We start from the raw sequence: 14,419 nt of genomic DNA, 5'->3' as shown, positions 1-14,419 counted from the left end.
AATTACGTCTGAGTGCTGGGGCCTGTTGCACAAAACTAGGATAAGGGATTAAGCCAGGATATCTTGGTGATCCTGGCTCAATTGATCCGTAATCCGGTTGCACTAAAGATGGATAGGGGGCAGGAGGATATGTTATGGTATAAATTACCATGGAGATTTATTCTGTGGAGCTAGCCTGCTCCAGACCAGGCTAAATTCCAGGATCTATTTAATCTCATCCCTAATGTCAGTCAGCAGTCACCACAAATGGAAACCAATAGTTATTTCACTGCTCACTATACATTGTTATCACATATAACTAGACCCACTGTTATTATTTAAACGTTTGTGATCATTAATTTCAATGATTTTGGATAAAAAATGATTTTTAGATGATGTTGCTATCATTAGATAATTTACAGTTTCCCATAGACTTAAGGCTATATATAAAATGATAGAATATTAGGGCCACAGAGGGGAAAAAAACACAAGTCATAATATTGTAACCAGTTGTTTTAAAGGAGGACAGTTGTTAAAATGACAGATGTGGGGCATTTCGTGAAATTGTACTTCAGTATGGTTTCATAAACAAAGACATGCTGATGTGCCAGAATATTAAGTTCACATTGTCATAAGTATCAAAACTGTAAAAACAATATGTAGCTTTTCTGCAGAAAGAACCAGCCTCATAAATTTATGACTTTTCCTTTTTCTTCAGTGTGGCCCTAGTACTCTGTCATATAAACAAATACACATTCCATATGAATATAAAAACACAATGTGTAACATTATGTTCCTTTATTGAATAAGGACAAAACAAAGCAGGTAAACCATCAGCTCCTTTCGAACTGAAGTCACAGTGACTCTACAAGATGGAAAGCACAGAATCCAAGCATATTATACAAAATGATACATACCATTCAAAGGTCTGTATATAACACACCCTGCATGTCTGCACACTAAAATAAATGCAGGACAAATCCATACACATCAACTGAACAGACAAATGAATGGATGCAGTAGCCTCCCTGCAGCCTTGTATTACACACAGTATACCGCACAAACATCAATAAGAGGCCAAATTCGTCAAAAAACGAACCCAAAAAACCCTAAATTCCTCTGCCACCGCAGGACATATTTAACCAAAATTGAAAGCACACATACTAACTAAAATAATTCAACACATATTGGTCCTCAGCAGCCGACCACTGTCGTCATCAGGGAAGATTGCCGGATTGTCCCAGTCCATGGCTGGTGGCACTCTGGGGCCCTCTCCTTCCTCAGGCAGGCCACATTGTGGAGGACAGCACAAGCCACAGTAATATCACATGCCCTAACAGGGCTGACCCTTAATTTGTGAAGGCAGTGAAAGCGTGCCTTCAGGAGGCCAAAGGTCATTTCAACTCTGGCCCTGGTCCTGGCATGGGCATGGTTGTAGGCCTGCTGTGCTTCCTGGGGGTCTGTGAAAGGTGTCAGGAGAAAAGGCTGGCAGCCATACCCCCTGTCTCCCAGCAACACACCAGAGAATTCACCTGTCAACACAAAATCTCATCATTACTACCTCATAAACACGTGATATTCTTGACACAGCCATGATGGTTAAAAATAGGGGTTGTGTGGCTTACCTTGTGATAGGCACTGATAGATTTCAGAGGCCCGAAAGATTCTGGAGTCATGGACTGAGCCAGGCCATTTTGCCACAACATTGCTGATCACACAGTCAGCATTGCAGACCATCTGAAATCATAAGATGAGGAATATTACACCAATCAATGCACATCACTGGCAATGCAGAGTGTTCGTCAATGGACAATACCAAAAGTTATGTTCACCTGAACATTAATGCTGTGAAAGGATTTCCTATTCACAAAATCGGCCTCATGGGCACTGAGGGGCTTTTATCCTTATGTGTGTGCAGTCCACTGCACCAATGACATTGGGGAAACCTGTCACACAAAGTAATGAGTATCCTACTATGTGTTAACAGTTGTCCTGTAATTTGTGATCCTCTTACCTGCAATCCTATAGAACTCCTCTTTGATGTCACAGAGTCTTCTGTGGCCAGGGAAGGAGATGAAGACATCTGCTAATGCTTTGATAGCCAGACACACACTCCTTATTGTGCGGCAAATTGTGGCCTTGTTCAGCTGTTCTGCATCCCCCACTGAGTACAGGAAGGCTCCACTAGCAAAAAAGCGCAAGGCCACACAAACCATTTGCTCCACACTCAGTGCATGGCTCCGTGCAGTGCGGTGCTTAATCCTGGGACCCAGTAGTCTGCATAGATACCTGATGCCATCTGCAGAAAACCTGTATCTTTCATATAGATGGTCATCAGGGAAGGCCAGTGGGTCCAACCGGTCCCTGAAGACCCTTTCTCGCCTGAAGGCTCTCCTCAGCACAAGTGCTTCTTCATCCACCACATCTCGCACGAATGGGCATGCCATTGTCAGAGCAGAAAGGAACACACATTTTGGGCCTTCATATAGGCTAGTGGCCACACCTGGTGCTGGGGGGGTGGGCAAAAGAGGGCGATGCCTTATAACGATGACTTGGTTGTACTGATTGCTGGGAAAATAAAAAAAACCTTAGAAAGATGCCACCGTCCTGTGTGCTCACAATAAGAGCTCATATGTCATGGCTCACTTGACTTTACGAGAATATACCTAATTTTATTTTGAGCTGTGTCATCTTCTTGGAGCTGGGGGAGGAAAGAAAAATAATGATTAATACATTTGTGTTACAGTTAGCATACAGTGTACATTGAAGGCATATCTCACCTCCCTCTCAAGTTTTTTTATTTCAAGGTCCAGTTTCCTAATTGTCCTCTTTTTATTTCGGACTCCAGTGCAAGATTTTCCATCTTTTTCTTCTTGTACTGAATGTCTATGTCTGCCAGTTCTATTTGGCGCCGGAGGTGGTTGCCATACAACTTTCTGATAGCTTGTGAGCTCTGTGAACACAATACATTTAGCGCAGCTGGAATTTGGCAGGATGTGGTGTCCTTTATTAATACGCACTATGTTGCCAGGCTGGTTTTCCCACTGTAAGCATCTGGGTCCTGTAAAAGAAATTAGATTTTTGATTTTGATGAGGACTCCTCACCATTGTAGAGTAAATAGTACTTTCACAGTCTTAACATGATACCTCATGCCTTCTGGAATCCAGAGAGATGGTCTCCTCCTCATCTCGTCTCCATCATGTGCTGTTGCTGCTGCACTGGGGCCTTCACCCTATCACATTTAATCGGATTCATATTGAAGCTAGTAGACAAGACATGCCAGGCTACAGTATGCCTTTGATGGAGTACTCACTGGATCAGCATCGTCTGGTGCTTGTGCTGGTGCTCTAACAGGAACACAGTGCTGCCAGACACTGCAAGGCAATAGGTAAACCAAAGTCAGACAGTCCAATTGATTCAATATGAATGTGGTTGTATCCCATGTAGAGATGGAAGGACATACCTTGAATGAAGCGGGTGGCATCTTGGGAGGAACCTATGCTCGTCTCTTTCCCCCAGGGATCCCCTCTAAGACGGGCTGCCTTTATTTAGCTCCAAGGCCATGTCCTCTGCTGGGTAAGGTCAGCCTTTGGTGACCCACCACCCGTGCCTTGTCTGTGGGTATTCTTTTTCACTGCTAAACAGTACAGACAATGTGTGAGCAGGCACCTTCTGGGTACAATATATGCTTGTGCTTTGTTAAATATTAGTCAGGGACCATACCATTCTGCAGAATGTTCTTGTATTTGATTTTGACCTGCTGCCATGTCCGTTTTGGCCCGTTCATGTTTAATCTACACACACACACACACATTTAATGGAGTCACACTGCAAAAAATTACTTGGTATTTGTCTTGTTTTCAGTAAAAATATCAAAAAATGTATCATAGCTTTATACAGTGTGATGGAGTTACTTTACACAATTTCACTCATATCTGCAGTGCATTTCAATTAAAAATTTAACCGTTTCATAATTACAGTACAACTGCATTTTGGAGATGTGAATTAAATATTTGAATTGTAATTGTGATGTTTGCGGAGCGGTGAGTGTGTAATTGTGCACTACTTACGCATTCAGGCGGTCTGCAATACTTTGCCAGCGCTTTTTCTCTTTGCTTTATCACTGTGGCGGTGTTGCCTTTTCTCTTAATTATATCTTTTACCTCCTCGTATGCCTCCATGAGGATTTGTGCTTCCGACGGGGAAAAGTACGCGGCTCTAGTTGCCATGGTAAATCAGTTAATCTGTGATCTGTGGCGGGGTCTATTTGAGTGAGCCGTGAGCGCGCACCTATCCAGGATTGGTTTCACCTGGCTTAATGAATCCGTGTCTGCTCATCCTGGCTTGGTCTTTGTGCACCCAATTAAGCCTGGACGCACATGTTTTGGCTTCATTGAGCTCAGCTGAGTCATTTATCCCGGATGTCTTAATTCTACTTTTGTGCAACAGGCCCCTGGAGTCTGCCCCTGGCTATCCGTAATAAAAATAATAAAAAAAACTGTGCCATTTGGTTTGCTGAATATAAGGAATGTGAAATGATTTATACTTTTACTTTTAATCCTTAAGTATATTTGACCTATTACATTTATTATTGATACTTAAATATATTTTAAACCAAGTACTTTTAGACTTTTACTAAAGTTATATTTTACTGGGTGACTTTCACTTTTACTTGAGTCATTTTCTGATAAGGTATCTTTACTTTTAATTATGCATGACAATTTGGTACTTTTTCCACCACTGGTTGGCATACGATATTCCTTCGGTCTACATACTCTTGACACATGGCCAAATAATTTGCATTTATCACACTGCAGGGGTTTGGGCACAAAGGCTCTCTCACAGGATGTCTCATAAACCCAAATACACGTGAGAAGGGAGCCTCTTCATCAAAGAACAACAGAATGGATGGAGTGTGTTTCCTCACTCCATCTACCATGAGGGACAGTTGGTGTGCACCAACCACTTGATCCAATTCTTCACGTATATCCTTTGCATTTACTTCTAGTGCCACCCAAGAGATATCACCCTTGATAGGTGGCCTGCTTTGAAGACCCACACACGACACATTCCAATCCGATATCTTCTTGACGTACATAGAGATGGAACATACAGTGCCTTTGGAAAGTATTCAGACCCCTAGACTTTTCCCACATTTTGTTACATTACAGCCTTATTCTAAAATGTATAAAATAAAATTTACAAAACTCAGCAATCTACATACAATACCCCATCATGACAAAGCAAAAACAGGTTTTTAGACATTTTTGCGAATTTATCAAAAATAAAAAACAGAAATACCTTATTTTCATTGCTATGAGATTCGAAATTGAGCTCAGGTGCATCCTGTTTACATTGATCATCTTTGAGATGTTTCTACAACTTGATTGGAGTCCACCTGGGGTAAATTCAATTGATTGGACATGATATGGAAAGGCACACAAGTGTCTATATAAGGTCCCACAGTTCAAATCAAATCAAACTTTATTTGCCACATGCGCCAAATACAACAAGTGTAGACTTTACCGTGAAATGCTTACTTACAAGCACTTAACCAACAGTGCAGTTCAAGAAGAAGAAAATATTTACCAAGTAGGCTAAAATAAAAAGTAATAATAAAAAGTAACACAATAAGAATAACAATAACAAGGATATGTACAGGGGGCACCGGTACCAAGTCAGTGTGCAGGGGTACAGGCTAGTTGAGGTAATCACAAATGTATTTTGTGACTCCCAGATGTCATTATACTCCCGTACAGACAGAGGGCGATATTGCGTTGCACCAGTAACTCACTGCACACACTAGCAAAGAGAGAGGATGAGAAGCTTCTGTTCATGCTACGATGGCGTCAGAAGTGAAACCTGTCTTTGAGGTACGTTTCCACTCAGCAAACTTTAAAGATAAAATCAGTTAGAATTTATTTAAAAAAATGTACATTAAAATGATCGTTTTATGTGCCTCATCACAATAAAATACTGCGTAGTGTATGAACGCTCGTGCATGATTACTAACTAATTGTGTTTGTTGTGGAATGCAGCTAGCCACGCGGCTGTTATTTCATTTGGCTGGCTGTTGGCTTCTTGTATGATATGTTAAGTGTGCAATTGGTTTTGTATTGCAGAAGTGCATAATTGTATGGACTTATTTCATTTTTTAACAAAAAAACTCATTGGTCTTTTTATAATTCTAAATGGAGATGTCCTATCATCCGTGAGGGTTTGATCGTGCTACTCTGTTGCACTTTTGATGGTTTCCTTTGTCTTGTTTGTTGTTATGATGCTTTTAACTAATGTTTTCTGCAACAGGAGAACACTGCACTAGGATTCCTGTATAGGCTGATGAATGGAGCGTTTCAGGACAGAGACTCCAAAGATTCCGTTCTCTCCAAGGCTAATGTAAGCAGTGCTATTCACATCAGCGTTGCGTCGGCAACACTAAAAAAGTAATTCCGGGTTACGGAATTTCAGAAATTTGTCCAAATATAAGTCCCCCGTAATAGTACAAAATTATAATTAACCTGTATTTATTTATGATACATGTAAAGTAATTATCTAAACATTCACCATTATTAATATTTGTTCATATTTAAGTGACATTTGCATAAAATTTTGGGTTTAGAACATCTTCCATGGTCAAATAAATGCCCAATGCTAATCATTGTATATGGAATACATATTGGCTTATGCCTGCCCATACCATAACCCCACTGCCACCACGGGGCACTCTGTTCACAACGTTGACATCAGCAAACCGCTAGCCCACACAACTCTATACACTCTGTCTGCCATCTGCCCGGTACAGTTGAAACCGGGATTCATCTGTGAAGAGCACACTTCTCCAGCGTGCCAGTGGCCATCGAAGGTGAGCATTTGNCTTAACCAACAGTGCAGTTCAAGAAGAAGAAAATATTTACCAAGTAGGCTAAAATAAAAAGTAATAATAAAAAGTAACACAATAAGAATAACAATAACAAGGATATGTACAGGGGGCACCGGTACCAAGTCAGTGTGCAGGGGTACAGGCTAGTTGAGGTAATCACAAATGTATTTTGTGACTCCCAGATGTCATTATACTCCCGTACAGACAGAGGGCGATATTGCGTTGCACCAGTAACTCACTGCACACACTAGCAAAGAGAGAGGATGAGAAGCTTCTGTTCATGCTACGATGGCGTCAGAAGTGAAACCTGTCTTTGAGGTACGTTTCCACTCAGCAAACTTTAAAGATAAAATCAGTTAGAATTTATTTAAAAAAATGTACATTAAAATGATCGTTTTATGTGCCTCATCACAATAAAATACTGCGTAGTGTATGAACGCTCGTGCATGATTACTAACTAATTGTGTTTGTTGTGGAATGCAGCTAGCCACGCGGCTGTTATTTCATTTGGCTGGCTGTTGGCTTCTTGTATGATATGTTAAGTGTGCAATTGGTTTTGTATTGCAGAAGTGCATAATTGTATGGACTTATTTCATTTTTTAACAAAAAAACTCATTGGTCTTTTTATAATTCTAAATGGAGATGTCCTATCATCCGTGAGGGTTTGATCGTGCTACTCTGTTGCACTTTTGATGGTTTCCTTTGTCTTGTTTGTTGTTATGATGCTTTTAACTAATGTTTTCTGCAACAGGAGAACACTGCACTAGGATTCCTGTATAGGCTGATGAATGGAGCGTTTCAGGACAGAGACTCCAAAGATTCCGTTCTCTCCAAGGCTAATGTAAGCAGTGCTATTCACATCAGCGTTGCGTCGGCAACACTAAAAAAGTAATTCCGGGTTACGGAATTTCAGAAATTTGTCCAAATATAAGTCCCCCGTAATAGTACAAAATTATAATTAACCTGTATTTATTTATGATACATGTAAAGTAATTATCTAAACATTCACCATTATTAATATTTGTTCATATTTAAGTGACATTTGCATAAAATTTTGGGTTTAGAACATCTTCCATGGTCAAATAAATGCCCAATGCTAATCATTGTATATGGAATACATATTGGCTTATGCCTGCCCATACCATAACCCCACTGCCACCACGGGGCACTCTGTTCACAACGTTGACATCAGCAAACCGCTAGCCCACACAACTCTATACACTCTGTCTGCCATCTGCCCGGTACAGTTGAAACCGGGATTCATCTGTGAAGAGCACACTTCTCCAGCGTGCCAGTGGCCATCGAAGGTGAGCATTTGCCCACTGAAGTTGGTCACAACGCCAAACTGCAGTCAGGTCAAGAACCTGGTGAGGACGACGAGTATGCAGATGCGCTTCCTTGAGATGTTTTCTGACAGTTTGTTCAGAAATTCAATGGTTGTCCAAACCCACAGTTTCATCAGCTGTCCGGGTGGCTGGCCTCTGACTATCCCGCAGGTGAAGAAGACAGATGTGGAGGTCCTGGACTGGCTTGGATATACGTGGTCTGAGGTTTTGCGGCCAGTTGGACTTAGTGCCAAATTCTCTAAAATGACGTTGGAGGTGGCTTATGGTAGATAAATTAACATTAAATTCTCTGGTAACAGCTCTGGTGGACATTCCTGTAGTCTGCATGTCAATTGCACGCTCCTTTAAAACATCTATGGCATTGTTGTGTGACAAAACTGCACATTATAGAGGGGCTTTTTATTGTCCCCAGCACAAGGTGCACCTGTGTAATGATCATGCTGGTTAATCAGCTTCTTGATTTGCCACACCTGTCAGGTGGATGGATTATCTTGGCAAAGGAGAAATGCTCACTAACAGGGATGTAAACAGATTTGTTTACAATTTGAGAGAACTAAGCTTTTTGTGRGTATGGAACATGTCACAGATGTTTTATTTCAGCTCATGAAACAGGGGACCAACATTTGACATGTTAAGTTAATAATTTTGTTCAGTGTATATATGGTCATTTCACGGGGCTCTGAATAATACGGAGTGTTGCTGGCCATATTGGCTAATAGAGCATAATCTATTCTGGGTGCTGCAGTAAAAGTAATGTAGGGAATACTCAGTAGGGTCTGTAGAATGTATATATGGTGTCATTTCATAGGGCTGTGAATAATACAGTGTTGCCGGCCTTTCACTGTTGTCAAACGGCTTAAAATGAGGTGTCTGGACACTATGGTACAAATATAGCACTGTACAGGAAAAAATATTTGTGCCGAAATAGAAGTGGGGTGGGTAGTACTCAGTCGGGTCTGTAGAATCTATATACAGTGAATTCGGAAAGTATTCAGATCCCATGACATTTTCACATTTTGTTACGTTAGTCTTTTTCTAAAATTGATTAWWTTWTTTTTTTCCCTCATCAATCTAAACACAATACCCCATAATGACAAAGCAAAAACAGTTTAATTAAACATTTTTGCAAATTGATAAAAAATACAAAACAGAAATACCTTATTTACCTAAGTATTCAGACCCTTTGCTTTGAGACTCGAAATTGATCTCAGGTGCATCCTGTTTCCATTGATCATCCTTGAGATGTTTCTTCAACTTGTTTTGGAGTCCACCTGGGGTAAATTCAATTGATTGGACATGATTTGGAAAGGTACACACCTGTCTATATAAGGTCCCACAGTTGACAGTGCATGTCAGAGCAAAACCAAGCCATGAGGTAGAAGGAATTGTCCGTAGAGCTCCGAGACAGGATTGTGTCGAGGCACAGATCAGGGGAAGGGTACCAAAACATMTCTGCAGRATTGYAGGTCCSCAAGAACACAYTGGCCTCCGTCATTCRTAAATTGAAAAAGTTTGGAACCAATAAGGGCTTTGGTCAGGGAGGTGACCAACAACCTGATGATCACTGACAGAGCTCCAGAGTTCCTCTGTGGAGATGGGAGAACCTTCCAGAAGGACAACAGTCTCTGCAGCACTCTACCAATCAGGCCTTTATGGTAGAGTGGCCGGCCAAAAGCCACTCCTCAGTAAAAGGCACATGACTGCCCGTTTGGAGTTTGCCAAAAGGCACCTAAAGGACTCTCAGACCATGACAAACAAGATTCTTTGGTCTGATGAAACCAATATTGAACTCTTTGGCTTGATTTCCAAGTGTCACGTCTGGAGGAAACCTGGCACCATCCCTACAGTGAAGCATGATGGTGGCAGCACCATGCGGTGGGGTTTTTCAGAGGCAGGGACTGGGAGACTAGTCAGGGTCGAGGGAAAGATGAACTGAGCAAAGTACAGAGATTCTTGATGATAACCTGCTCCAGAGCGCTCAGGGCCTCAGACTGGGGTGAATGTTCAACTTCCAACAGGACAACGACCGTAAGCTCACAGCCAAGCCAACGCAGGAGTGGCTTTGGGACAAGTCTGACTGTTCTTGAGTGTCCCAGCCAGAGCCTGAACTTGAAACCTATCGATCATCTCTGGAGAGACCTGAAAATAGCTGTGCAGCTCCCCATCCAACCTGACAGAGCTTGAGAGGATCTGCAGAGAAGAATGGGAGAAACTCCCCAAATACAGATGTGCCAAGCTTGTAGCGTCATACCCAGGAAGACTCGAAGCTGTAATCGCTGCAAAAGGTTCTTCAACAAAGTACTGAGTAAAGGGTGTATTTTTTTTGTTGCAAACTTTTCTAAAAACCTATTCTAGCTTCAGGATTTTGGGGGGATTAATTTTAGAATAAGGCTGTAACGTAACAAAATGTGGGAAAAGTCAAGGAGTCAGAATACTTTGCTTTGTGGCCAATGTAATGGGCGGAGTAAAAGGCCAGCGACACTCCGTATTATTCATAGCCCCATAAAATGACACCACAGGTTCTACAGACCCTACTTAGTACTCCTCCCTACCCTACTTTTACATCGGCACAAATAATATTTTATGTATCGTATAGTGTCCTGGCACCCCATTCTAAGCTACAGTATTTGAAGACAGTAAAAGGCTGGCAATACTCTATATTATTCAGAGCCCTGTGAAATGACACCATATATAGATTCTACAGACCCTACTGAGTACTACTCACCCCACTTTTACATCGGCCTATGTGCCGATGTAAAAATAGTTTTTTTCTCCATAAGCAAATATGTCTATTTWAAAAAATTGTCTTTTTTTATTTAACCTTTATTTAACCAGGTAGGCTAGTTGAGAACAAGTTCTCATTTACAACTGCGACCTGGCCAAGATAAAGCAAAGCGACAAACAACAACACAGAGTTACACATGGCATAAACAAACATACAGTCAATAATACAATAGAGAAAAAGTCTGTATACAGTATGCAAATGAGGTAAAGCAATAAATAGGCCATAGTGGCAAAATAATTACAATTTAGCAATTAAACACTGGAGTGATAGATGTGCAGAAGATGAATGTGCAAGTAGAGATACTAGGGTGCAAAGGAGCAAAAAATAATACAGTATGGGGATGAGGTAGTTGGATGGGCTATGTACAGGTGCAGTGATCTGTGAGCTGCTCTGACAGCTGGTGCTTGGACAAATGGAATGGGTGAAGTAGAAATGGCTGCTGGGTATTTAGACCAGAGTCATCCAAATAATAACACATATATCAAACAAACAAACATTAGGAACACCTTTTTTTTAATGTATTTTTATTTTACCATTTTTCTTCCCAATTCCGTCATATCCAATTCCGATCTTGTCTCATTGTTGAAGCACTCCAACGGTCTCGGGAGAAGCGAAGGTCTAGTCATGCGTTCTCCGAAACATGACCCGCCGAACTGCGCTCCTTAACACCAGCCTGCTTAACCCGGAAGCTAGCCATACCAATGTGTCGGAGGAAACACCTTTCAACTGACCACCGAAGTCAGCTTGCAGGCGCCCGGTCCGCCACAAGGAGTCGCTAGAGCGCGATGAGCCAAGTAAAGCCCCCCGGCTAAATCTTCCCCTAACACGGACAACGCTTTGCCAATTGTGCACCGCCTTATGGCTCTCCCGCTTGTGATAGCCTGGGATCGAACCCGGGTCTGTAGTGACGCCTTAGATGTTGCACCACTCGGGAGGCCTCAGGAACACCTTTTCTAATATTGAGTAGGACCACCCCCATTTTGTCCTCAGAACAAACTCAATTCGTTGGGGCATGGACGCTACAAGGTGTCAAGCGTTCCACAGGGATGCTGGCCCATGTAGACTCCAATGCGTCCCACAGTTGACACATTGGCTGGATGTCCTAGACCTCGAAGTCCGTTCCACTGTATTTCATTGTTCCTTATCAGGTATTACAGAAAACCAGCAGGCTTCGAACCTCGTAGGGTAAGAGTTGAATATCCCTGGTCTATGTCATGGAAAGACAGGTGTTCTTAATGTTTTGTATACTCAGTGTAGACTTGCACTAGATCAATAGGGTCTGTAAAATACTGTTATTTACTTAAGCTCCAACCATTTATCAATGTGCCTCACCTTATAATATTTGTTATATAAAGTAGTAACTCTTTAGTTTAGATTTGTGGTAACATTTGAACATTGTGCACTATTGATTTRGTATCATACACAGCATTTTACCGCAGACTTTTATTTTGAAGGTAAAATTGGAAAACGTCAGTCTTAATGTTGCTGCCATGAAGCTAATGCTAATCACATGCTGTGAATATTTAGAAAGAAAAATCTGGTTGTTAGCATAGATTGAATATATATATATATATAAAGGTTGTTAGCCCCATAGAGAATGATAGAGGCCTTTAGTGGCTTTAGTTTGATGATGAGTTGATTATTTTAATCAAAGTTGTGTAGTGCTAGGGCAGAAAACAAAACATGCAGACCTTGTGGTCCCGAGGACCAAGTTTGGGAAACCCTGCCGTTTTGGCACAGGCAGTGTCACAGAGCTCGCCAGCTTGTAGTCCTAAAAAGCGGAAATGGGTTACCTCTGATTTGTTCAGCCATTCAAATGGGGGAAAGAATAGGTTTTTGGGATAAATGCCCCCAAAAATGTCTGGGGTTAAGAAGTTTAGAAGATCTTATATGTTTTGTTCAATGGGATAATATCAGTCAGTTAACATGACCTTTATGAATTATGAAGCCTGTGCTTTTTTGGATTACATAAATGCTTCAAAATGTAAAACAAGTGATGTTTGCTGATGAAGATGATCACATAGAACAAAATGTTAAGTTATGAAGATGATCTCATACATCACTTGTTTTACATTTTGAAGCATTTATGTAATCAAAAAAAGCACAGGCTTCATAATTAATAAAGATCATGTTTAACTGACTGATATTATCTCATAGAACTAAAAGGATAAGAGATTTTAATCCTCTGTTAACCTCAGATTGTTTTTGCTGTTTATCCCAAAACCCTCCCCATAGGGTTTGTCCAACGAACCATGGCGGAGTTGATGCCTACAAAAAGACACCATTACTATTGCTATCTATTGAGGGCTTCCACCGTTTTAATGTAGTCAACTGGGTGGGACTTCCAACTTCATTGGCTGATCCCTCCTGGTGACCCTGTTGGAGTCATGTCTAACCTACCCTGTTGGTCGTCAACAACCAGGTGTTCCGGTTTTCAGGGAAATGGAWGAGACCCTGTGACGCGACTTCTGTTTTTGGACTTTAACAAGGCGACAATATTAACTCCTCCACATTTACTGGATTGGTTGAACAGTGCAGAAGAGAACCTCCCCCGACAYTTATTTTATTCTCCTCAAGACCAGAATGTGGGGGATCTAGTTTCAGGCGTTTCTTTTACGCCTGCTAAGTTAGGTTGTCTAACCAGGTCATCAGAAGGGATCAGCCAATTGTGAAGAAAATGTAGTACTTTAAAATGGAGATTGCCTTAATGGCTCTGCCCATGCCGTCACAGATGCCATAATGGCACGGACACAATGAGGCGTCTTTCCATCTGCATGGTTAGCCCTGACATCTCATCTGAATGAATATTATCCTCTTTGAATGATACTTGCACAATAAGTTTATGTACAGTATGAAATATACCTGCTGTGCTTTTGGTGTCTCCATTCTCTACAGGAGTATACAGCCCAAATTATTCTGGAGAGCGCTGTAGATGACTTACAGTAAATGTTTTTTCCCGCCCTTCACTCCAGGATTGTAAGGACAACTTCAGCATAACTCCGCCCCATCACGCAAAAGACAAACCACCCCTGCCGACTCTTAGAAAGGTTTCAGTGATACTGGAGGACTGCAGGAAATTACTGGGAGGCCGTTTCAGACAATGTGAAAGAGAGGAGAATGGATTTGAGGCTTCAATTCCTCTTGGTAAGTGTATTTGTTATGAAGTAGTGTAAAAAGCAGCCTATTCAATGTGCCAAACTGGGTCAAAATYTATATATATATTTTTGGGGTATTCTGTATAAGTTGTGTTCTTTATAATAACAATTCTGAGATAAAAGTGCTTGGAAAGTATTTATGTGCCTTAATTTTAGAAGATATAAGAGTTAACAAATGTAATTTAATTGTTCCATTGTTTTGAATTGAAGCCATCGGATCCTTACCGTTTTTTATACGGCGTGACTACTTTTGCAGATTTTTCTGGAACCCAA

The 14,419-nt window shown here is 41.2% G+C and overlaps 1 protein-coding gene and 1 long non-coding RNA gene across 4 annotated transcripts in view; one reads left to right on the top strand and one right to left on the bottom strand.

The window, feature by feature from the left end:
- Positions 1–1,020: 1,020 nt before the first annotated feature.
- LOC139028244 (uncharacterized) lies at positions 1,021–2,565 on the bottom strand. Its single transcript, XR_011480435.1, has 3 exons — positions 1,994–2,565; positions 1,605–1,716; positions 1,021–1,511 (listed from the first exon to the last, which is right to left on the bottom strand). It is a non-coding gene; the product is annotated as an uncharacterized lncRNA (long non-coding RNA).
- A 4,491-nt stretch (positions 2,566–7,056) lies between these two features.
- Positions 7,057–14,419, top strand: part of LOC111968870 (zinc finger protein 658B-like) — a 42,988-nt gene continuing 35,625 nt past the window's right edge. For 2 of the 3 annotated variants that reach the window (XM_023994794.2, XM_023994793.3), the window contains exons 1-3: positions 7,057–7,178; positions 7,612–7,701; positions 13,964–14,135. In XM_023994794.2, coding sequence (XP_023850562.1) covers positions 7,149–7,178; positions 7,612–7,701; positions 13,964–14,135 — 292 coding nt within the window. In that variant the 5' untranslated portion in view covers positions 7,057–7,148. The remainder of the gene's footprint in view (positions 7,179–7,611; positions 7,702–13,963; positions 14,136–14,419) is intronic. The other variant, XM_023994795.2, reaches the window with a different exon arrangement.

This window comes from Salvelinus sp. IW2-2015, linkage group LG9 (genome assembly GCF_002910315.2).
Source record: "Salvelinus sp. IW2-2015 linkage group LG9, ASM291031v2, whole genome shotgun sequence".
NCBI lineage: Eukaryota > Metazoa > Chordata > Actinopteri > Salmoniformes > Salmonidae > Salvelinus > Salvelinus sp. IW2-2015.
Note: the sequence above shows the minus strand (reverse complement) of the source record. Positions and strands in the feature narration are given on the sequence as shown.